The sequence below is a fragment of the Bubalus bubalis genome, chromosome 14 (genome assembly GCF_019923935.1).
Source record: "Bubalus bubalis isolate 160015118507 breed Murrah chromosome 14, NDDB_SH_1, whole genome shotgun sequence".
Taxonomy (NCBI): domain Eukaryota; kingdom Metazoa; phylum Chordata; class Mammalia; order Artiodactyla; family Bovidae; genus Bubalus; species Bubalus bubalis.
In genome coordinates this window covers 29,756,229-29,779,926 of record NC_059170.1, presented here as the reverse complement: position 1 = coordinate 29,779,926, position 23,698 = coordinate 29,756,229, and the positions used below count along the sequence as shown (strand labels likewise).

The following is a 23,698-nucleotide window of genomic DNA, read 5'->3' as shown; positions in this document are numbered from 1 at the left end:
GGCTCATGGACACACCATTACATCCTGAATTCTGGGGTCCCATCACCTCTCTGTCAAATCTCTCTCCTACAGGGACACTTGTCTTGAGAGGTAGGGCCCACCTGGATAAGCCAGGGTGATCTTGTCATCTCAAGATCCTTAACTTAATCACGTCTGCAAAACCCTCATTCCAGATAAGGTCCCACTCATTGGTTCCAGCGACCTGAAACGGCTGTCTTTTGGGGGGGTCCCCATTTAGCCCCTCACAGAAGGTAATGCCCTGACATAAGAAACACACGGGTCACAGTACATGCCCCCATACGTACCCACACAGCAACCAGGCACACACAAATACTAACAGGCCCCTGCAGCATGGACACATAGGCACAAACACAGACATACAGACACCTGTGTCCAAATGTACAACACAGTGACACACAGGGTCCCAGCATCCTGTGACCTCCTAGCACACAGAAAACACCAGGCACAGTGTACCCCCCACACACAATACACTCAACATCACATGTTGCCCTGTGGCCTGGATACACATTCACTAAGACCTGGACAACCATTTGGGTACTAACATACAACAGGCATCTTTCCCACCTAGCATGGGACACAGACACATCCTGACACCCTGATGTCTTGACACACGTGGTCACATAGACACACCTACACAGAGGGGTTGACATGCCACACATGCAGACTTATACAGGGAAAGCTATAGCCTTGGATGCATCAGAGCATACACAGTGACACCTCCCAAAATCCTGCAGGTCATGACCCCAGGGTGGGCACAGTGAACTAAGAAGGGATCACCCAGGCTTCTCTGGCTCTGATTTCCAGGCGAAGGACTGACTGACCCCCCACAGAGGGCTCCACCCTGCCTCTGCCCTAGAGTGGACATGTCTTGAGAGAAGCAGCTCCAAAGGGTCCCTGGGAGAACAGGATGCACATCTGCCCAAGAGCTTTGTGCCCTGCCCACAAGTGCAGCCACACCTGCTCCAGTGTGGACAAGCAGAGGAGGCGGAAAGGGCCTCGGGGAAAGGGGAGCTCCTTGCGCCTCCGGTTCCAAACTACTCCCCTACTCTACTTCATTCATTCCAAGTCATGGTGAGGTGGGTGCGCTGTCACATCCAGACCTGATATCAGCAGCCCCGGGGTGGGCCCAGTTCTGGGGCACAGAGGAGCAAGGCACTGGTGGCTGGTCTAGGACCACCCCCCAAATTAGCAAGAGGATGATCAGCAACCCCAGGAAAGCCCACAGGCCTCAAACTGCTCCGGCACTGCCAGGAGCCAGGCCATTTCCCGAGGGTGGCCACAGGCAGACGTGGTTACAGGGCTGATTGGAAAAGAGGCTGGATCCTGCTTGGCAGGCTCAAGGCCCCCTGGGGCCAGGAGTTCAAGGTCCCAGAAGAGCTCGGCCTTCATGGCCACACCTTCCCCGGGCCAGGTCGTAGAGATGCCTAATCGCTTCCATCCGTGCGTGCTGGGTTTGGGACAGCACCCAGCGCCCCACCATGCCTCAGTTTACCCCAGTGCCTGAAAACCGCCTCTGGCCCGACGGAGGCGTCACTGGCCACTTTGCTCTGACGGCCCAACCCACGCAGGGGACGGACAGGCAGCGGGACTAGGGAATGGCCGAAAAGGCCCCCTCCCCCGACCCGTCTCTCCCGTCGCCGAGCAGCAGCAGGAATACCGCGAGAGTTCGCCCCCTCCCCCCAACAGTAAAACTGTCAAAGGTGGGAGGGGCGGGAGCGCGCATGTGCGCAGCGCGGCGCGCAGCCTGCGCCGCCCGGACCCTGCGCCCCTCGCCCCGCGCCCCGGCCAGGCCCGGCCCGGCCCCGGCCTGCGCCCGGCCCCGGCCTGCTGGGCGCCGCAGGTAAGCGCCCCGCCGCACCCTCGGCCGCGCCCCCGGGCGGCCCCCGCGCCGGCCGCGCCCCCGACCCTGACCTCGCGCGCAAATCGGGGGGGCCGGGCCCCGAGCCCTCGCCCGCCGCCCCCGCCGCGCCCGGACCCCCGCGCCTCGCACTGCGCCCCGCGTCGGCGCCGCGTCCCTGCCTCCTCCTTCTCCAGAAAAAGTCGCCATTTTGGTTCACTGCCTTTGGGCCCCCCCCCCTCCAGGCTCGCGGGATCGGCCCTTCCGGGGCCAGGCCGGGCCCGCACCCCCCGCAGGTGACAGGTGGGTGGCGAGGCAAGCCTCCAGGTGTGCGTCCCCTGGCCGGCCTCATTCGCGCGCCCGGGCCTAGGCCGGGGTCCCGGGCTGAGCGGCCTGGACCGCAGTCCCGCCTCCAGCGTCGCCTGCGGTCAGCGCGTGGCACTCCTTTCCATCCCAGTGAGGGTCCCACCTCTGCGACCCTGCTGGCTCCTCAGGGAGGGTAGAAGCCCGTTCTCCTCCTGGAGCGCGAGTCACAGGCCTTGGATGGAAGGAGGGTCTCTGCCTCTTAGGCCAGCTCTGGCCCCCGACCACCCAACTCTGAATTCTCCACCCAGGCTGGAGGAGGACTGGAAAGGCCGGGCTCAGCAGGTACCCACACCACTGGCTGCTGGGGTCATCGTGGGGTTGAGGTGACTGCTGTTGGGTTGTCTTCTTGGAAACATCAGTGTGAGCACTTCTAGAGAAGTTTGTTTAGAGCTCTCTGGACCCTTACCCGCCTCTCTCAGGCTCTGGATACAGGCCACCCTGTGGCCATGGGCAGTGACTGCCCTGATCTCTGACCTCATCCTGCCCAGAGGGCCTCTGAACAGCCTCCTAGGCACAGCAGATCCTTCTGTTTTCCTCTGATAGAAGTTAGCGAGGGGACTTCTCTGGTGGTCCAGTGGTTAAGACTTCACGCTTCCAACTCTGGGGGCTCAGGGTCCATCCTTGGTCGGGGAACTAAGATCTCATGTGCCATGAGGTGTGACCTGAAAAAAACAAAAAGAAGTTAGTTAGAAATCATCAGGGGAAGGATCACTTGCCCACACACCCCTACCACCTTCTGTGGCCTTGAGAGTCCCTTTGGGAGGACCCACTGGGCTGGACTCAGAGTCACTCCAGCTTTCAGAGTCTGTGGTCTCTGGAGTGGGGCTGGTGGGCCTGTAGGTTGGAGACAGCATTTCTTGAGGGTGGAGGCGAGGAGGCCAGTCAGGTGAGGAGTGATGGAGGGGTCCAGCATGAGGCGTCCATCTGATTGGAGGGGCTGCGGCTGGAAACAAGGTGGAGCAGAGGCTCCGGGAGGGCAGTTCTGCTGGCACAGGGACTGGAGAAGGTATGTGTGCAGCTAGGGAGGGTGGGGGCCCTTAGCGCCCACCTTGGCTGTTTGTCCTGGGGAGAAGAATGCAAGGGTGTCGGCTCAGGTCCCAAGCATGGCCTTGGGTCTGGGCGGGGCTGTGGGGGAAGGTGTTCCTAGGTGCCAGGCCAGCACAGCTGCGACCCGCAGCCACACTGGTGTCATAACTGGCCCCCGAGGGGTGTCCTTGACCTCCCTTCCCTGGGGCTCTCTGGGGTGGTGTGCCTGGAGACAGGGAGCCCTCTGGAGCAGGTGAGGGTCTCAGGACAGGGCTAGATTGTTCCAAGCTGATGATGTCTCCTGGCCATCCAGGGAGACTTTGGCTGGGCAGCCCCTCCCTTAAAACAGAACTAATCCCCCCAACCCCCAACCTTTCCCTTGTGACTAAAAGCACAGGCCAGCAGGCTCCCCCTCCTCAGGCCAGAGTGTGGGCCTATCTGGGGGTGGGATCAAGGGAAGCCCATTTTCAGGTCCTGAGTGGGCCCGGCGGGTCTGTCCACTTGCTCTGCAGAGATGACCGATCCCTTTTGTGTTGGAGGAGGCCGCCGGGTCCCAGGATCCAGCAGGAGTGGGCCTGGGAAGGATGGCAGCCGGAACGAGGTCCGACTTCCTGTGCTCCATGAGCCCCCAAAGCTGGGTAAGAGGAGGTGGCCAGTGGTCCTGGGTGGTCAGTGCTGGGTGTAGGCCTCCCCGGATGTCAGGCTCCTGGGTGCCCAGCCTGGCCTCCTGAGAGGCTTCCTGGGGAGGGGGCAGCCGGGGCCCAGGGTTCCTGACCAAAGCGGACCACAGCCTCCTGCCTCCCTGTCTCCATGAGTGCAGGGAACATGAGGCTCATTCCAGGCAGGAACAGCCCCCCCCGCCCGGCTGGCAGACGAGGCTATGGGGAATGCATTCTCTGAGCCTTGATGTGTCGTGTACTGCAGGGCTGCCAGTGGTCCGGGCTGGGCAGACGGTGCCCAGCCAGGCCGCACTCTGCTTTGACCTGGAAAGTCCAGCTGGCGACAGGACGGAAGGGAAGAAAAAGGGGCGTCCAAAAGCTGAGAATCAGGCACTCCGAGACATTCCCGTGAGCTCCCCGAGGGCTGGGTGGGCTCTTGAGAGGTGTGCCTGGAAGCCCACTGCCTTGCCGGGCTTGCCTGCTGTGGGTCTAGCGCTGAGCCATCTGCCCACATCTGCCTGCTGCTCTGTGCGCGAGGGCTTTGAGACGGGGCCCAGTGGACCACATGTGGGAGTCCTGCAGGCCTAGGGACAGTAATGAGTCTGGGGCTGGCTGGTAGAGGCCTGGGTGGCTGCAGGGTCAGCAGCCTGGCCTTTCCCACACCTAGCTCTCCCTGATGAACCAATGGAAAGACGAGTTCAAGGCGCACTCAAGGGTAAAGTGTCCAAATGCTGGGTGCTGGCTGGAATTCCCCAGCATCTACGGGCTCAAGTACCACTACCAGCGGTGCCAAGGGGTAAGGGACGGAAGCCTGGGGCAGGGGAAGCCTGGGGCCCACCCTGCCCTGGCTGTTGGCTTGGGAGTGTCCATGTGTGCCCTCTCCACCAGGGTGCCATCTCAGAAAGGCTGACCTTTCCCTGCCCCTTCTGTGAGGCTGCATTCACCTCCAAGACCCAGCTGGAGAAGCACCGGATTTGGAACCACATGGACCGACCCCTGCCTGCCCCCAAGCCTGGGCCAGTCAGCCGGCCAGTCACTGTCAGTCGGCCGGTTGGGGTTAGCAAGCCCATTGGAGTAAGCAAACCTGTCACCATCAGCAAGCCCATTGGCATCAGCAAGCCAGTGACAGTCAGCCGGCCCGTGCCAGTCTCCAAACCAGTGACGGTCAGCCGACCCGTGCCAGTCACCAAACCAGTGACGATCAGCAGGCCCGTGCCAGTCACTAAAGCTGTCCCGGTCACTAGGCCCATACAAGTCAACAAGTCTATACCAGTCACCAAATCTGTACCAATTGCCAAGCCAGTGACAGTCAACAAACCGGTGCCAGTCACCAAACCAGTGACTATCAACAAGTCGGTGCCGATGACAAAGCTTGTAACAGTTACAAAACCCGTGCCAGTTGCGAAGCCGGTGACGGTCAGCAGGCCCATCGTGGTCAGTAAGCCAGTGACGGTCAGCAGGCCCATTGCCATCAGCAGACACACGCCACCTTGCAAGGTGGTGCTGCTGACCAAGTCTGAGAACAAAGCTCCTCGGGCTGCAGGGAGGAGCAGCGGTAAGAAAAGGTATGGGGGCTCCTGCCAGGTTGGGACTGGGTGTCCCCAGGGCAGTCCAGGGGTAACAGGGCCCAGAGCGGGCCCTCCTGTCTTTACTCCCTGCTCCCTGCAGGACTGCAGATGGCCTGGACGCCTGCCCCATCCCGCCCAAGCATGCGAGGCCAGAGAACGGAGAGTACGGCCCGGCCACTCCGGAGCAGAGCTCGGCCTTCCAGCTGAGCACAGACCCCAGCAGCAGCCCCCTTTCTCTGGGCAGGCCCTCAGGGGGCAAGGAGGTGCCGAGGGCTCCAGGCCCCGGGTCCCCGCCTGAGGAGGGTGCAGAGCGCGTAAAGCACAGTAAGATGGGATTGGGAGGCAGCGGCCAGGGTGAGGCCAGTAGTGAGCTGGCCTGAGCTTACCAATGGTTATTTAACCAGAGCCTTGGCCTGTTTTCTCTCTCCTGAGCCAGGAAGGAAACAGAAAACACCCAAGAAGTTTACGGGTGAGCAGCCGTCCATCTCAGGGACTTTTGGACTCAAAGGTGAGGCCTAGACTAGCCAGGCACCCTCGGGGCCGGACACATGCTGTGGCCACACCCTCGGGTGATACCTAGCTTCCCTGCCTTGTGCGCACAGGACTGGCCAAGGCAGAAGACAAAGCCCGCATCCATCGGGCCAAGAAGCAGGAGGGCCCAGGCCCTGAAGACACGCGGAAAAAGGGGCCAGCCCCCACCAGCGCTGTCAGCAAGGAGGTGCCAGCTCCTATGACCCACCCAGCCCCAGGTAGGGGCTGCTGAGTGGCGAGGCACAGGCCAAGTCTTGACGATGGGGGCAGTCCTGAACCATGGGGACGGGGACAGAGTGTGGGCTTTGGGTTCTGTGCTTGGTGTTAAGGTCATCTGGGAGCTCCTGCCCCTCAACTGAGGCCCTGGCCTTGCCCTGCAGGTGGCCCCGAGGAGCAGTGGCAACGGGCCATCCACGAACGGGGGGAGGCTGTCTGCCCCACCTGCAATGTGGTCACCCGCAAGACCCTCGTGGGGCTTAAGAAGCACATGGAAGTGTGTCAGAAGGTAGGGCTGCCCCCGGCTCGGGAGGGGAGGCACCCCAGGACCGACCTCTCACCAACATGCCCGTCTGCAGCTGCAGGATGCACTGAAGTGTCAGCACTGCCGGAAGCAGTTCAAGTCCAAGGCCGGCCTCAACTACCACACCATGGCTGAGCACAGCACCAAGGTATTCTCCCGGGCCCAGCTGCCGTCCTTACTGCGCACTGGCTGCGGGTCTCCTTCCCCCCACCTGCCCGGCTCTGACCACTGGCCTCACTAGCACAGCTTAGTGGCTCCCGTGCCTGACTAGGGACATCCGTGGCCCCGGGCAGGGGCGGGCCCCGTGGTGGCAGGGGCACTGAGGCTGGCCTGCCCCTCAGCCCTCTGATGCCGAGGCCTCGGAGGGGAGTGAGCAGGAGGAGCGGGAGCGGCTGCGAAAGGTGCTGAAGCAGATGGGCCGATTGCGCTGCCCGCAAGAGGTGAGTGGGCCTGCAGGTGTGGACGCCAGGTGGATGTGGCCTGGCTGCTCACTACATTCACCTGCCCCTCGGACCCCCAGGGCTGCGGGGCCGCCTTCTCTAGTCTCATGGGCTACCAGTACCATCAGCGACGCTGTGGAAAGCCGCCCTGCGAAGTGGAGACCCCGTCCTTCCCCTGCACCCACTGTGGCAAGCCCTACCGCTCCAAAGCAGGCCATGACTACCACGTGCGCTCAGAGCACACAGCCCCGGTGAGTGGCCACAGCCTGGGCTCTCGTTCCTCAGGCACCTGCCCTGTGGGCTCCTTCTTCCCTCCTGGGGGACTAGTGTGTCGGGGGAATGAACCTGTGATGGACGTCTGTGTCTCCAGCCTGCTTTCTCCTGTGTTCTCTGTGTGGCACATGCCATGTGACTCACCAGCTCACCCAGCCTCCCCCTCCACAGCCCCCTGAGGAGCCCTCCGACAAGGCCCCTGAGGCTGAGGACCCACTGGGTGTGGAGCGGACTCCCAGCGGCCGTATCCGCCGCACGTCGGCCCAGGTCGCTGTGTTCCACCTGCAGGAGATCGCAGAGGACGAGCTGGCCCGAGACTGGACCAAGCGGCGGATGAAGGATGACCTGGTGCCTGAGACTGCACGGGTGAGCCCTCCTCCCTGTCTCTGAGCGTAAGGCCCCCGGGAGGAACCTGGGCAGTCCGCCCACCTCCTGGGTGCAGACCTCCCATCCATGGAGGGGAATGTCTGGGTCACCTCCAGCTCACCCTGTCAACTGCTGTGTCTGTAGCTCAACTACACGCGGCCAGGCCTTCCCGTGCTGAACCCCGAGCTGCTGGAGGCATGGAAGAATGAGGTCAAGGAGAAAGGCCACGTCAACTGCCCCAATGATGTGAGCTGGGCAGGCTGGGCAGGCGTGGGAGCTCTGGGACTCAGGACAGAGGGCCCAGGGCTGGCCTTGGGGGAGACTTCTGTGTGGCCCGAGTTTCCTAGGCAGAGAGGCCTTGACCTCAGCCCTAGCAGCTCAGCCTGCCACACCCTCTCACTTCTGGGATCACACCCACCCACCTGCCTCAGATGGGCCCCAGGTCCCCTGGGCTGGGCAAGGGGTGCACGGTGGTCAGTGGGCTCAGGCTGGAGAGCCCGCCCCCACAGTCACCTCCCACCCCCAGTGCTGTGAAGCCATCTACTCCAGCGTGTCCGGCCTCAAGGCCCACCTGGCCAGCTGCAGCAAGGTCAGTGCCCAGGCCCTCCCCTCAGCCGTGTGCTTGGTGCTCCCAGCTGCTCCCCAGGGTCCCATACATCCTGTGTGTCCCCCTGACCCTTTGGGGTCCAGGGCCAGCGCAGCCCAGGACACTCTCCCCCCAGCCTCAGCCCAGCCGTAAGTCAGTCAGTCGTGGTTGGTCCTGTTTATGGGCTCTTCATCTGTGCCGATACAGGTGGGTGGTCAACCCAGGGTTGGGGCTGACACCCTCGGCGATGGGGTGTGACCCTTCCCTGGAGCACCTGCCTCTTGCCACCCTCGCTGTGCTCTCCTGCAGCCAGGGCACCTTGGTGGTTCTGTCACCGCAGCCTCGTAGGCCTGTGAAGCCCGCCCAGTGGGCGCCCATCCAGACAAACCTCACAAATGTGGGGGCCCCGGCTGCATCTGGGAACTTCTGGTCCTCCAAGGGCCAGGGTGGGGGCCAACCTCTGGGGGTTGGACTGCCATGTGCCTTACAGGGGGATCACCTGGTGGGGAAGTACTGCTGTCTGCTGTGTCCCAAGGAATTCAGCTCCGAGAGCGGCGTCAAGTACCACATCCTCAAGACCCATGCGGAGGTGCGGCTGGATGGACTGGCCCTGTGGAGGGGCAGAGGAGGGGGTCGGGATGACAGCTCTTGTTGCCTTTGCTTGAGCAAGTTGCCACTGTTGAGGAAGCTTCTGGTTTCTCTTCAGAGTGGCTTCCCTGGAATCTTGGGTGCCTGAGACCCTAGGGCCCCTCTGTTCTGCCTTCCAGCATCCCAGACCCCAGGGTCTCCACTGCTGCTTCTTTCCTCAGAACTGGTTCCGCACTTCGGCAGACCCGCCTCCCAGACACAAGGGCGTGGACTCCCCTGTGCCCAGGAAAGAGAAGAGTCCAGCCAGTGGGAAGAAGCGGGGCCGCAAGCCCAAAGAGCGGCCCTCCGAGGAGCCGGCCCCCGGGACGCCTCCCCGCCAAGACGACTGGCCCCCAGCAGGCAGAGACAAGGGGGCCCGGGGCTCCACTGGCCGGAAGGTGGGAGCCGGCAAGGCACCTGAGAAGTGAGCTTGGAGCCTGGCAGGTGGGTGGGGCCCGGCCCCCACACTGGCCCGGCCCCTGTGTCTGGGGTGGGGCACCAAAGCCTCCTGCCCTCCAGGTCTCCACCCCTACCCCACCTGTTTGTCTGTCCAGCAGCGGTGGGCAGTCCTCTCCTCCCTGAAGGTAGCCCCTTCCCATGCAGGCTGCCGCAGGATGCTCTGGGCTGGGGCTCCCAGGAGGGCCAGGCAGCTGGGGAGTGCAATAGTCTGGAGGGACCATCACAGGCAGTGGGGGAAGGGCTACAGCCTGGGCTTCAGGTGTGGGTACTGCAGAGCAGGCATATGGCCTTCTGGCCCTTGGCACATGAGCTCTATGCCCCATCTGCTTTGAGTCCAAGGCTCAGGGGGTCCCTGGGTAGCCTGTTGTTCTGGGCTGATGAGGATACCTGAGCAGCCTCGCCTCTTGACCCAACACTGGAACCCCAGCACCCCCAGCTACCTCCCAGGACAGACCCCAAGTCTGACAACTACCGTGCTGACCTGATGGCCCACCCCACCCATGCCCCGCTGCCTTCTGGTTCCTGCACTTCTGCGCTCTACCTCTCTAGGCCCACCCTCCCTTGCTGTGCAACCCCTGCTGTGCTCAGGCCCCTGCCCCACTGGCCTGTGTCCATCGTGATGGGGGAAACTGTCTTGCTCCACAGTCTCCAGTAGTGCTCCCTGCTTGAGGCCAGCAGAGGCTCGTCTGCCATCGCAGAACTGCTGAGCAGGGCTGAAGGGCTGCGTGAAGTGAGCTCTGGCCTCAGCCTCCAGCTTTGCTAATGCCACTGGCCTAGATCACATAGCCCAATGGATTTAGGGAGGGCCAGTCTGGGTTCCAGGGTCACCTGGGGCCCATAGGCCTGTGGAGTGGGGACCTGGGGCCTGGCTTAAGTAGTGACCACTGTGGGAAGCAGCCTCAGTCTGCTGGCCTGGGTTGACCCATGGCCAAGCTCCCGTGGAAGCCTCCTTCCTCCTTTTTTACCTGCTCTTTCATTTCTGGTTGTGTGGCCTTTTGATGTGAGAGCCGAAGGCCAGGGTGGGAACTTGGCCGAGGTCACATAAGTTGGTGGCAGCACCAGGGCTCTGTCTTGGCTCCCTTCGGTGCCCTGAGGACAGCGAGGTCTGTAGGTTGGGTCAAGTGGAGTCCAGGGCACTGAGGATGCAGCCACATCTTCCTGCCGTGGCATTGCTGGGGCAGGGAGGGTTTCAGAGCTGTAGGTTTGGACGGAGGCTGTTTTCTACTGGGGGGTGGGGGTGGGCTGAGGGCTTGGCCTTGCCGATCCTGGATGATGTGAATTTTGATATTTGCTTGTGTGCGTGTGTCTCCTGGGTGTAGTGGATGCCAGTCTCGTTGCTGTGACAAGTAACAAACCTTTTTTTTAATTCTGTTTTTTATACAAAAACTCACCACAATCTAACATTTTGGTGCTAAGGGTTTCCTGGTGCCGACGGTGGATCTGGGGGCTGGGCTGGGGTCCCTCCCCTGCTCAGGGAGGCAGTGCTAACTGGGCATGCCTGCCCCCAGGCTCCTGTCCCTATCCCACCCCTGGAGAGGAGGGTCCAGTGTGGGCTCAGTTCTCCTCACCTTGCACCAGGGAGAAGGCTGCCAGGAGGCTTGGGGGCCGAGGCGCTATACTGCCTGTTTCTAGCTTCTTCGCTTGACCGGAGTGCTCTGACCCTGGGCGGTCCTGGCTTGTGTGCTAGGGAGGGGATGTGGAAATGTGGACTCCCCCAACTCACACACACCTGATCTGATCGTCAGGTAGAGGCCTGGGCAGGGGCAGGAAATCCAGCATCAAATATTGAGGCAGGCAGTACAGCTTCAGGCAGGAGGGCTTTCCTTCCTGTATTCCTGGGTGTCGCTGGTGTATGGCTGGTGGAGGTAGAGGTGGGTGGGCAGCCACCGGAGGGGCAGCTGTGGGAAGGTGCCGGGGAATAGGCGCTGGTGGGGCCCCACCTGCACTTTGTCCTTGTCATCGATGGTGGGAAGAGGTTGGACCTCAGCACCTCGGCAGGGGATGGCCGCCTGGCCGGCCTCTCAGGTACTTGGCCCTTGGGGAGTGGGGGCTGGTTTTGGTTGGGGGATTACTTTCACTGTCACCCCTGCCATCCACATGCGATCTCTGATGTGGGAACCTCACCGGACGTGTGGGAAGAAGTGGGGTCCTGGGTAACTTGATGTTTAGCACTTTAACCCCCTTCGTTGTCTTTAAGGTGTGGGGACTGCTGGGTGGGGGCCCCTTTCTCCTCTTCCCCTCCCTGCTCATCCATGCTCTGGCTGGTGGGTGGCAGTGATAAGCTGGTCTGTTTAGCCCTCCTCCCATGGCAGTGGAGCCCTTGGTGGCTTGGTGGAATCTGTCTACATCCCATTCTAATGGGAATGCAGCCAGGTAGTCACCTAGCCTTGATTGACACCTTCAGTGAGAGGGACCCAGTGGCAGACAACCCCCTCCGTGTGGTGGGCATGGACCCTGCCTGAGACCCCAGGCCCAGGGCACAATGCCAGGTCCCTTTCTAAAGATCTACCTCTGGCCCAGCCCACCCCCCTTGCTCTGAGAACAGGAAAGGGTTGACTCAAGGGACCGAAACTTCACACAAAATAGGATGCACTTTTTTTTGCTCATGCAAGGGCAGATGAGTGTCCCCTGGTGTGACTGATGGCCCTCCTGGCCATAGCCCCCTCCTGTCCCTCTGGTTTGGAAGGGAAAGAATGGGTGCACCCTGACCCACAGAAGGGAGGGCTGTCCCTGTATGTTGTCCTCCGTGGGCTCCAGGCAGCTGTCCTGAAGGCCTGGGGTTCTGGGGGAGCCAGCACCTCCTGCCTGTACTTTGGGTTTCTTGGTTTGGGTTTTTTAATGCCAGTTCTCCGTATTAAGTGCATTTTGAAAGAGAGGTTCCAGCTATCACTTGTAACCATATATATACATATATATTCTATCTACAAAGTGTTTATTTGCAAGATGTTTTTGACGGTGAGCTCGGGCCCTGCCCGCCTTGTGACCATCTGTCCCTGGTCCTCGTCCCCGCCCCGGTCCCGGGAGTGGCTCGGGGCGGGCCATCAACTGTATGTATTAAAAATAACTGTATCAAATAAATGTTTATTGATTTTTTTTCAGCGGTTTTGTGTAGCCGAGTTTGTGGTAAAGCGTGGGCTGGGGTCCTTAACCTGCACACCCGCCGCAAGGCCTCGTGAGGCTTGTAGTTTGCGGGGCGCGCGCGGCCTGGTGGGACTTGTAGTCCGCGGAGCGCGCTGCAGGGCGCGCGGCGCCAGGCCCTGAACCATAGCTCCCGACAGCCTGAGCGGCCGTCCCCCAAGCCCCGCCCCACCCCGCCCGCGGAGAGGCCCCCGAGCTCATGGCTGCGCCCCCGGCCTCGGCCGATGCCCCCCGACCGGCGCCGCCGCCCCTCGCGGCTGGAGACGGGCCAGACCCGCCGGAGGGGAAGAGCGAGACCACGTGCGAGGACCGGTAGGCGCGGCGCGCCCCTCGTGTTCCGTGGGAGGAGCGGCCCAGGGATCCGGGCCTGGACCAGCCAACGTTCCCCGTGGCCGGTCCCCGTGGCCTGGCGGGGGAGGGCCCTCATGGACTGCCGCGGGCAGGGCCCGTATGGGGGCTCGGTCTGTCCCGAGCCGACGCGGCGCCGGGCCTACGAGCACTGGGCTGGACTGTTAGCCTGCCGGATGCTCCCAGGTGGTCAGTTCGTTCCAGGATCCATACAGACTCGGCTTCCCAGCTGAGGCCAGAGGTCGTGATGCTGGGTGGTGCGGGGCACGGTGTCTTCCAGTTCCCGCCTAGGCACCCGGACAGTCGCGGCTCTGGGGACTTTGCAGGAGGGGACATTGTGGCGGAGAGGCGGAGTTCTGTCCCCTGGCTGGGGAGGCAACTCCCGCTCACAGCCTCTGGGGCCCGGACCCAGGAGGCAGAGCAGCGCTCAGGGGAGGGCTGGCTCTTCACTTCCGGGTCTGAACACCGCCCCACCCCCCCACCCCCCGCCTGACCCAGCGCTGGCCACAGGCTGGGTCCAAAGAAAAACTTTTCAGCCTGGCGGTGTGTCTGGAAAGTGCCAGAGTGCCATGGCTTGGACTGCTCAGGACTTGGAGCTGCCAGCAGAGCTGCTGGGCAAGCAGGGAGAGGGTCTCAGACCCCCTGCGCCTGAAGGAGCCTCTGGTGTCCCTCCAGGCTCACGGCCTCCTGGTGAGCAGTGACTGAGATCCTGGCTCGGATGACAGGGTGGGAGAGGAGGGACCTGAATCTGTGACACTTGTTAGTTCCAGAGAATCTGATGTGTCGGAGACCAGATAAACTCTTGAGAAGAGCGCCCTCTGCAGATATCGGTTGGCAGCGGCTGGCGGCCCTGCCTGGTGCACAGATGGAGTAGTGGACCTAGGTGCCCCTGGCAGGGCCAGGGTGACAGTGGTCTTCCTCCTAAAAGCGTGGTCCCCAGGGGACAGGAGGGGAGCCAGGGCCTGTGGGCAGTAAGCACAGACCAGCACATTCTCCCACAGAGCCTCATGGAGTGGCCCTGGAGCTTCTGGACATCTCAGGGAATTTCTCATTACACCCTGCCTTTTCTTCTCTGGGATATTCCTCAAGCATGTGCTCCCCTCCCCCCGCAGTTCCTGCACAGCCCTACACGCCTCTCCGCTCGGACGCAGTCCCTGCACACCCCGCTGCCCCCCAACCCCATGGTGAAGGTACCAGAGCTGCCTCCCTTCCTTGTCTGGGTGTCTGTGCAGGTGCCTCCGCACTGAGGCTCTCGCCTGACCTTTGCCTTCTGTGGTCTGCATGAAGGCTTCTTGTGCGCCTGGCCTTCCGGAAGGGACCGACTTTCCCTTTGCACTGGAGGTGCTGGTAGACTAGTGAGCACCCTTTGGGCTGTCTCTGGTGGGGTCCAGGTGGACACAGGTCTGGGGGCTGCCACTGGGCTAGTGGAAGGAAGCTGGCCTACTTGCTCAAAGCAACGGGAAGGAGGGGGTCCCGTAGGGGGATTCGCAGTGGGTGGGGTGGTGACTGCAAGTCCCTGGAGCTTACTGTACCCCTTCAGGACTGCAGCCCCCCAGCCCCAGTTCTGTCTGCCCAGATTTCTGTTCCTGAGCTTGTCTGGGCCACCTACCCCCAGACCAGGCCCTAGTGGGCCAGCTGCTCTCTCCTCCTCTGACTTCTTTTACTCACTCGCCCAGGAAACTCTCCTAAAGCAGGATGGGGCTCAGGGCCCCCTCGGCAGCCCTGAGACTGAGCAGGGCAGGTAGGGTGGGGGCGGGAGGGAGCAGCTCCTGGTGGGTGGGGGCAGACCTGTTACCCCAAGGTGGTGCCCAGAAGGGGCTTCCTCTGAGCCCTGAAGCAGAGTAGAAAAGCTGGTGTATGGACTGCATTAAATCACAGGGAGGAGGCTGGGGACCTGGGATGTGAGTGAATACTGCGGCCACACACCAGAGGGCCTGCTTTTCCTCCTACTGCTGGCCTGGGGCGTGGCTGTGACCCTAGTTAAGCACTGAGCACTGATGATGGCCTTGAGGGATGTGCTGGAGCCTTCCTGGGGGAGGGGGCAGTTATTCTTGGAGGAGGCCTCAGCGGGGTAGAGTTTCAGGTTGTTTATGCTTTCAGGAGGCACCTGGGGCAGGGGTGGGGCGCTTAGCTCGGCTCTGTGCTGATAGCTCAGCCTAAAGACACCTTTGCTTTCCCTGTCTTGGGGTTGGGGGCCCTGCGCCCTGCGGCCCCTGGGAGGTGGGGTCTGGGACTTTCTCCAGGGTGTTCCGGATGGGGTTCCTCGGCCAGCCGTGGCCGGGCAGCATGCCAGCCTGAGCGCAGGAGGGGCAGCTCACCCCGCTGCTGGCCTGAGTCTGCCTGGCTGTTCTCCTCAGCAGGGTTAGTGCTATTAATATCAGGCCAGTGCACAGCCCCAAGCTGGTGATCCTCTTATGCCTGTGGCCTCGGCCCCTGAGGCTGGCGGTGAGTGTTGTTGCTTCTCTTGGGGCCTCTCACCCATTGGCCCCCCGACTCCCAGTGGGCAGCCTCTGCCAGTCAGGGCTCGGGCCTCACTGCAGCTCCGCACTGGTTGTGTTGCCCACCCATGTAGGGGCAGCTCAGGGGACTCCTGAGCTGTCCTGAGGGACTGCTGGGAGCCTAAGAGGCAGCGCAGGGACACCCCTGCACACACCTGGGGTCATCCTGCCGTCCCGGTCTCCCTCGTGTCCTGGCCATGAGCAGCCCCCCAGCTTACCCTGGCATCCGAGTGTCAGGGTGCTGGACCCTCGGAGCAGAAGGCAGGTGAGTGGTAGGCCTGCCGTCTTCTGGTGAGGATTCCTTTCTTCACTGTGTCTCGGCTACCCCCAGCCCCGTGCACTGTCTGGTGGACACCAGGGCAAACAGGCCAGGCAGGCCTGCCACCTGCAGATGTCAGCTTTGCTTGGGGCTCTCAGTTATCGGCTGACCTGTGTCCATTATGGTTTGTAATCCCTTGGGTTGACATTGCCTTTAGTCCTTGCGGATGGCAGCACCCTGACATCTGAGAGCAGGCAGGTGAGGCCTTGCATGACTTTCCAAATCAGAGGTTGTTTTCTTGCCAAAGTGGGGAGAGGCCTGCTCTGGAGGGTGCAGTGAACGGAGAGCCTGGCACTTGGGGAGGTGGTGGGGCCTGACTTGGCTGCGGGCTGGATGCTATTCAGACCCATTGCCAGCCCTCGGTGGGCGGCTTTCTGGCAAGGTCACCCCTGCTTACCTTCAGCTCTTCCCTGAGAAGGCATCCCTCCCAGGCTGTCAGTACCGCAGGCCTCAGGAGCAGTGGTGGTGGTGATCATCGTCACCTCAGTGGGATGAGGGTCAGTCACCGAGAGGGGTGATGCTCCTGCTGGGGCCCCAGCTTGGAGGGAAAAGTGGGGGGACGGTAGTAGCACTCGCCCAGGCCTCCTGTCCCACGCCGGTCCCGCGAGGCGGCCTGTCTGTCCCAGAGCCTGCTTGGCACGATGTCTGGTCTGTTGGCAGAGCCTCTCTGCCCCTCTGCAAACCCAGGTTTCTGTGTTGGCGTTTCCTTTTCGAGTAGAAGGCACAGACTGGACTTTTTTTCCTCTGGGGGCATGTGGAGCTCCTCTCCCCAGCTACGGGCCATAGGTCACCTCCAGGGCCTGGGGGTTGCTCGCAGGTTGGGGGCAGCTATATTTGAGCCCTGAGGCCCTGTGCTCACTGCTGGGGGCCAAGCGCAGCTAGCAGAATGGCCAGCGGTGCCCTCTAACCAGGGTCTGGAGACATCCAGCTTGGAGGAGTGTGACGCCGGGCAAGCCAGCCCTGCCCCGTCACCTGGGTGTCCTGCTGTGTGCTCTGTGCTCAGCTCCACAGACGCGTCGTAATTGCTTCCTCAGAGCCGCAGAGGTGACACTGGGGGCAGAGGCCAGGGAACCTGGGCTTGCTCCCCACCCACGCCATCCAGATGACAGAGCACCAAGGCAGCCCGGGCGCTCTGTGTCCCCTGGGACAATGCTGCACCTCCTGTCACATCCAGCTGACGGTTCTCAGCTGCTTCAGTTGTGCTGACAGGGTCCTCTGTGCCCTGGAAGCCGCTGGTGTGACTTATCACGTGTTAGCCCTGAGCTAATTCCTCTCCCCGCCTCCCCCTCCATATACACGTGGGCACAGACGTTGTCCTCCTGCCTCTTGGCAACACTGGGTGCACTGGGAGCCACACAGCTGGGAATGCCAGGGGAATGCTAGGTTATCCTGAAGTGAGCCAGCCGGCCCTACACTCCTGGGGACATCTCCCCAAGGCCAGTTTCGCAGCGCCCTGTACCTGGCCACGTCCTGCCCACGATGGCAGGCCATAGCAGTGATGGTGAGCTTCAGGGACAGACCAAGGGTTGGTTTGGTTTTTGTTCATGAAGGGGCATGTGCTCATAAAACACACACACCTGAAGTCCTTGCCCCTGACCTTGGTGTCTGAGGCCAGAGCTTACTGTCTGTGCTTCCACCGGACAGGCGTGTGCTGGCCTTTACAGCTCGTGGCACTCTGCCTTCTCACCTGATGGCACGTTGAGGACGTCTTCAGTGTGTGACTCCTTCTCAGGCTTTGACCCGTATCTGAGCAACATCCATCACTGGGCTCTGGCTGCAGGTGGACATGTCCTACCCGGGTTGTCCAGAGTGCCCTGGTTCCTTGCCTGGATTGTCAGCCTGTTTTCGGCGTCTCTGGGGCAGGTCTGCAAGCTGACGCTGTGAGCAGTCCATTTGCTCTCTAAGGCAGTGACTTGAAGCGCCTTCTCCCTAAGCTGGTCCTGTGCCTAGGGCCACCTTCACACGGGCCTCTGTGTCCAAGTCTCTGTCTCCCGTCTGATCGCTCGGCCAGGCTGACAACCTGAGCCTCCCCTGTTGTCCCCTCAGGCCTTGGGGCCTTGAGCCAACCATCATGTCCATGCCCCTTTGGGGTATAAATCTGCCAAGAAGTCAGCACAGCTCTGCTCATTGGAAAAAGCCCCAGTGGGGTCTGCCTCCCTCCCCCAGGTCGGGTTTCCACCCCACCTCAAGTGCAGCCTTTCCACCCTCTTCCCTGTACTTGGCATGGTGCCCTGGGTCTCCCTCCTGCTCCATCCTCTCTCTCTGGAGTCCTTCCCTCTGTGCCCAGAAGGATGGCAGGGACTGGGTCTCACAAAAGGAGAGGGCTGCCCCGAGTGTGTCAGGGGAAGGAACACAGTCCTTGATGGATGGGCTGCAGCCGGGTGTGCTGTGCCCCTACACAAGTCTGTTCACTTTCACCATGCCTATGTGCATGCATAGGGGCACCACATGGACTAGTCACACTAGGCCTGATGTAGGGTGGCTGGGGGCTGATGGCCCTGGGCCAAGACGACCGTGTCCCCCTTCCCCACAGCAGCAATGCGGAGTCCCTAGACAGGCTGCTTCCACCTGTGGGCGCGGGGCGCTCGCCGAGGAAGCGTACCACCAGCCAGTGCAAGTCTGAGCCGCCCCTCCTGCGCACGAGCAAGCGCACCATCTACACGGCAGGGCGGCCGCCATGGTACAATGAGCATGGCACCCAGTCCAAGGAGGCCTTTGCCATTGGTGAGCATGGCTGTGGCGGGAAGGGTGGGCCAAAGCTACCGTCTGGTGGGACCCCCGAGTAGAGGGGTGGGGCCCGCCTCAATGTCCAGCGCCTGCACTGGTGTCTTGTGACTAGCACTGCTTGGGCCCCTCGGTCCAGGTCAGAAGAGGCTGTGTGGGAGTGGCGGGCACCACTGGGACTCATCTGTGAGCTGGGCTGGGCCACTGTGCTCAAGGTCTCCACCCCACCCACAGGTCTGGGAGGTGGCAGTGCCTCTGGGAAGACCACCGTGGCCAGAATGATCATTGAGGCCCTGGATGTGCCCTGGGTGGTCTTGCTGTCCATGGACTCCTTCTATAAGGTGCGGGTGCCCTGTGGTGCAGGCTGCCTCTGGGAGGCTCATGGCCCCCGCCTTGGCCTGGGGCCTGAGCCTGCAGCTGCCCCCAGCTCCTCCCTTCCCCTCCACCGCAGGTGCTCACCAGGCAGCAGCAGGAGCAGGCTGCCCACAACAACTTCAACTTTGACCACCCAGATGCCTTTGACTTCGACCTCATCATCTCCACGCTCAAGAAGCTCAAGCAGGGCAAGAGTGTCAAGGTGCCCATCTATGACTTCACCACCCACAGCCGGAAGAAGGACTGGGTAGGCCGTGGACTCGGCTGCACTGGGCTGGCGCAGGGGCCCCAGGCCGCTTTGCTTTGACACACACGGTTCCTTTGCAGAAAACTCTGTACGGTGCAAATGTCATCATCTTCGAGGGAATCATGGCCTTTGCCGACAAGACGCTGCTGGAGGTGAGAATAGGCTCCAGGTGGACGACCTGGGTCCTCCTGCAGGACTGGCCTTAAGCATGCTTCCATCCCAGTTCCCGTCCTGTGCTGAGGCCCAGGGTTGGGTGAGCTGCCTTGTCTCCTGAATCTCACACAGCCCCTTTGCGTCACGTGGCTGCCAAGGTCAGAGCCACATTTGTGTGGGGTAGGTTCACATGTGTGTGTGTGCACATGTGTGTTCTTACCTGGGAGGGAACTAGCCTCCCATGTGGGCGCTGTCCGCAAGGGCTTCCTGTTCTCTGGGCAGCTGCCCCGCATGTGACACCCTCCAGCCAGGCTGCGGATGGCTCCTTCCCTGCTCTGAGCGAGGTCTTTGCACATTTGGCTCTGCCCTAGGCCTTGCTGCTTGTGCTGGTCCCGAGTGTGAGTTTGCTCAGGCCCTGGGAACCCCACTGCCTGCTGTGCATACACACACACTCCACGCATGATGCACACCAGACACACATTCAGCCACACCACACCCTCCCCACCTCAGAGGAGCCCTGAGGGGCTTGTCCACTCCTGGGCCCACACCCAAGCCAGGGTCTCTGCCAGAGGCCATCCCCTGTGGCCTGTGCTGCCCTGCCAGTGTTGGCCCTCAGCTGCTCACTGCACCTACCCCCCATAGCTCCTGGACATGAAGATCTTTGTGGACACGGACTCCGACATACGCCTCGTGCGGCGACTGCGCCGTGACATCAGCGAGCGGGGCCGGGACATCGAGGGCGTCATCAAGCAGTACAATAAGTTTGTGAAGCCCGCCTTCGACCAGTATATCCAGCCCACCATGCGTGTGGCAGACATCGTGGTGCCCCGGGGTCAGCCTGCAGGCCCATCTGGCAGGGAGGCGGGGATGGGGGGCACAGCCAGACATTATCCTCCCTCCTGCTCCCCCGAAGAGTAGGGACCAGACCTCACCCTCCTCCTTCACCCCTAGGGAGCGGGAACACAGTGGCCATCGACCTGATTGTGCAGCACGTGCACAGCCAGCTGGAGGAGGTGAGCCACAGCTGGCCCCGCTCCCACACCCCGCAGCCCCACCAGCCGGCCCCCACTGCCACTGCCCAGGGCTACCTGTCCAAGCAGCCCCATATTTACTGGCCAGGGGCAGCTGGGCTCCTTGAGGGAGTGTGGGCCTTGCAGGGACGGGTACAGCCTATCCCGTCCAGCCCTTCTGGGTGACTGGGGTTTTGGCACTGGGTCCCTTGTCCCCAAAATCCTAGAAGGTCACACACCACAGGCTGGCCATGGGGGCCACCCATCCCTGGGGTTGGCTTCACAGTGGGGTGCTTGAGGCCTGCGAACAGAGCTCCAGGGGTCCTGGCTCTGACATCCCGCCCAGAGGTAACCATGTCGGACCACAGGAAGCTGACCCTCTCCCATGGCAGGCAGCCCCTAGGACCCTCCCCTCTGGGGCTATGGTGTGTCTGCTCTTGGGTGGGGGTGGCCCGGCTGGCTGAGGCACACGGTGGCGACAGGCCATGCCATCCCATGACTTTGAGGTGAGCGGTGCTGCCGTCTCTGACACCCACCCCATTCCCTTGTGTCTCCTTGTCGCTGCCGCAGCGTGAGCTCAGTGTCAGGTAAGAGTTTCCACACCTGTCTGCGCAGATGGAGGCATTTCCAACATCCACAGGGAGCTCGGAGTCTGGGCTGTCCCCTCCCACCATGCCCACCCTCTGTGGTGGCCCTGCCCCAGGCACAGAAGGGGTGGTGTGGTGGCCCCCACACTGCTTCTACCTGCCCTTGCCAGGTAATTCAGGCCCAGAGAGGTCAAAGGACCTGCCTAACGTCACATAGTACCCTGACCTCTCTGGAGGCTTTTAGCTGACTTGGGGCTGGTTGTATATGGTCTGACTCCAGGGCACAGCTATCCTGAGCCAGCACTCCTGGGCCCCAGGGCAGTGCCACCAGCCTGTCCTGCAGCTGAGGGCCTGGGTCTGCCCCTTCTCTGCTTGAGCCAAGAAGCCAGTCTACTCCCCTAAGCGGTGGTGAGGCACCTCCCCCCTTCTCGTTCCGCGCCCCCGCCCCGTGGGATGCTGGCCCACCCTGGGGCTGGAGGCAAGGCGCAGAGAGCCAGGTGGAGCCCTCAGGAGTTCTGGGCTGAGTGCCCTTTCCGCCCACAAGGCGGAAGGTAGTGCCCCATCCCTATGCAGCAATCTCGGAGCCCGGAAGCACCAGACCGAGCCCCGAGCTCCAGCTGCGTTGGAAATGCCTCCAGGCCGGTCGCCGGCCTCCAGCTTCCTGCCCACGCATCAGTCTCCGCTTGCCTCTCACCCAGCCCAGGGCTCCAGCGGAAGCCTTGGTTCAGAGACATAAAAGTTTCCAGGAAGCGTGGCTGCCTTGGGTGGAAAGGACCTGCAGGGCCGCCTGCTGTGGACTTGCGGGTGCTCGCAGGCCCAGGGGTGCGAGCTGCAGGGTCTTCCTGCCACCGCCCCGCCTCCCTCCTCCCCCAGCCTCCTGCTCTTCCCCAGTCCAGCTGGTGGCTGCGGGGACCACGGTGCTGCCGCTAAGTGGTCTTCTCTCTTTCTTCTTTTCCTCTTTGTAAACCCTGGGGTTTCCTGCCTTGTTCCCTCCCTGACCTACTCTTCGCCTCTTCACCTGGCGGGCAGAGGAAGCTGCGCTGGGATCTGTGAGGACAGAGTGCTCTGGCCGTGGTGCTGCCCGCGAGCTGTGTGCCGGCGCCCGCAGGCCCCGCCCCGCCCCGCAGGCCCCGCCCCTCTCCGCTCCAGGCCGGGGCAGCAGGGGCTGCGAAGCCAGCTCTGCCCCTCTCCCGAGGGGGTTGCGCATCACCTTGGGGAAACTTAGGCGGGGCTTGGCCTCAAAGCTCGGCTGTTTCCCCTGGAAGAGGGGTCCTGAGGTTGGGGACCAGGTGCCCAGCTTGGGGGCAGAGATTCGTCTGCCAGGACCTGGACCGGGAGGGCACCTGGAGCGGGGAGGGAGGCTCGCCCGAAACCCCTGCTTCCAGCCTAACGGTCAGCTGCTCTGCCTTCCACCGTGTCCTTTAACCCTTGCCTGGCTGTTTGGGGGAGGGCATCCGGGAATAGAGGCCTTCCTCCAGATCAACTACTGGGAGGATAGCCCCCACCCGGCACACTGCTGTGAGCACCACCACTGCCCCCCGACCCCCAGCCTGCAGCGGGAGGGTAGGGCTCTGGGGGAAATGCCCTCCTTGAGTTCCCAATCGGTTTGTGTCCTCAGAGCTGCTCTGGCCTCTGCGCACCAGTGCCACCCCCTGCCCAGGACGCTTAGTGTCCTCAAGAGCACGCCGCAGGTGCGGGGCATGCACACCATCATCAGGTGAGCCCTCCCCCCTCCCCTCAGGGCACAGCGGGCAGGCGAGCTGCCCTTCCCTAACCTGGCGAATAACCGCCACCCACAGAGACCGGGAAACCAGCCGCGATGAGTTCATCTTCTACTCTAAGAGGCTGATGCGGCTGCTTATCGAGCACGCCCTCTCCTTCCTGCCTTTCCAGGTCTGAGGACGGGGCTGGGGGAGGCTGGGTAGCAGGGAGGGGGAGAAGAGGCTCCTCACCCTCATGTCCCCATCCCGCCCTGCACAGGACTGCGTGGTGCAGACTCCACAGGGTCAGGACTATGCCGGCAAGTGCTATGCGGGGAAGCAGGTAACCAGGGGCCTGGCCTGCAGTGGGAGATAGGTGGAAACTGGGGAGGCAGGGTCTGACCAGCTCAACCTCATCCCCCAGATCACCGGCGTGTCCATCCTGCGGGCCGGCGAGACCATGGAGCCTGCACTGCGGGCTGTATGCAAGGACGTGCGCATTGGCACCATCCTCATCCAAACCAACCAACTCACTGGGGAGCCCGAGGTGAGGGGTCCCTGGGAGTGAGGGAGTGGAACCTCGGGGAGGGCGGGGTACGAGTGGAGCCAGAGGAGGGGGTGGCGGTGGAGTCCCCGAGAGCCCTGGTGCGGCCTTCTGGGACCTCCTGACCCTGGGGCGTCCTGCAGCTCCACTACCTGCGGCTCCCCAAGGACATCAGTGACGACCACGTGATCCTGATGGACTGCACAGTGTCCACGGGCGCGGCAGCCATGATGGCTGTGCGGGTGCTGCTGGTGAGTGGGGGGGAGGCGAGGGGTGGGTGTGTGGTGGGGCCGGGGTGGGTCCAGGGCCGCAGCTCAGCCACTCACCCCACAGGACCACGACGTGCCTGAGGACAAGATCTTCCTTCTGTCACTGCTCATGGCGGAGATGGGCGTCCACTCGGTGGCCTATGCCTTCCCCCGCGTTAGAATCATCACCACAGCAGTAGACAAACGCGTCAATGACCTCTTCCGCATCATCCCTGGCATCGGTGAAGCTGCCTGGCCTCCTCGGTGCTCGGGGGTGGGGTGGGGTGCGAGGGGGTGGGCAGGTGGGCCTGCCTGAGGCCCCACCACAAGGACCTGCTTTTTCCCCCAGGGAACTTCGGTGACCGCTACTTTGGGACTGACGCCGTCCCTGACGGGAGCGACGATGAAGAAGGGGGCTCCACTGGGTAGCCACCCACCTGCCCCAACTCCCCACGCCTCCCTGTCTCCCTTGAAGCTCAGAGTAGAGATGTTAATTTATTTTAATTAAAAAAAGTGTTACCCATGTAA

General features: G+C 62.3%; 2 protein-coding genes across 11 annotated transcripts; both read left to right on the top strand.

Annotated features, from left to right (window-relative positions):
* The first annotated feature begins 1,746 nt into the window (after positions 1-1,746).
* ZNF512B (zinc finger protein 512B) lies at positions 1,747-12,377 on the top strand. Of its 3 annotated transcripts, XM_044927405.1 has the most exons (18): positions 1,747-1,861; positions 2,473-2,506; positions 3,763-3,888; positions 4,175-4,317; positions 4,577-4,705; positions 4,798-5,474; positions 5,578-5,801; positions 5,914-5,985; positions 6,080-6,226; positions 6,389-6,513; positions 6,584-6,676; positions 6,870-6,968; positions 7,049-7,219; positions 7,413-7,607; positions 7,752-7,853; positions 8,134-8,196; positions 8,684-8,782; positions 8,961-12,377. In XM_044927405.1, exons 3-18 carry the CDS (start codon positions 3,765-3,767, stop codon positions 9,246-9,248), a joined length of 2,751 nt encoding a protein of 916 aa, XP_044783340.1. In that variant the 5' UTR covers positions 1,747-1,861; positions 2,473-2,506; positions 3,763-3,764; the 3' UTR covers positions 9,249-12,377. The 3 variants fall into 3 exon arrangements, with proteins under 3 accessions (XP_044783340.1, XP_044783341.1, XP_025119667.1); XM_044927406.1 differs by lacking the exon at positions 2,473-2,506 and having other exon boundaries at positions 1,810-1,861; XM_025263882.2 differs by lacking the exon at positions 1,747-1,861 and having other exon boundaries at positions 2,368-2,506; positions 9,003-12,377.
* A 207-nt stretch (positions 12,378-12,584) lies between these two features.
* On the top strand, positions 12,585-23,698 carry UCKL1 (uridine-cytidine kinase 1 like 1). 8 transcript variants are annotated; one of them, XM_025263888.2, is made up of 15 exons: positions 12,585-12,729; positions 18,119-18,306; positions 18,541-18,647; positions 18,758-18,928; positions 19,009-19,080; positions 19,724-19,913; positions 20,033-20,094; positions 21,708-21,727; positions 22,297-22,395; positions 22,478-22,571; positions 22,659-22,721; positions 22,803-22,925; positions 23,066-23,173; positions 23,256-23,412; positions 23,520-23,698. In XM_025263888.2, the coding sequence occupies exons 1-15, from the start codon at positions 12,617-12,619 to the stop codon at positions 23,597-23,599; spliced, it is 1,647 nt and encodes a 548-aa protein (XP_025119673.1). In that variant the 5' UTR covers positions 12,585-12,616; the 3' UTR covers positions 23,600-23,698. The 8 variants fall into 8 exon arrangements, with proteins under 8 accessions (XP_025119673.1, XP_025119674.1, XP_025119671.1 ...); XM_025263889.2 differs by lacking the exon at positions 21,708-21,727 and adding an exon at positions 20,662-20,678; XM_025263886.2 differs by having other exon boundaries at positions 18,116-18,306.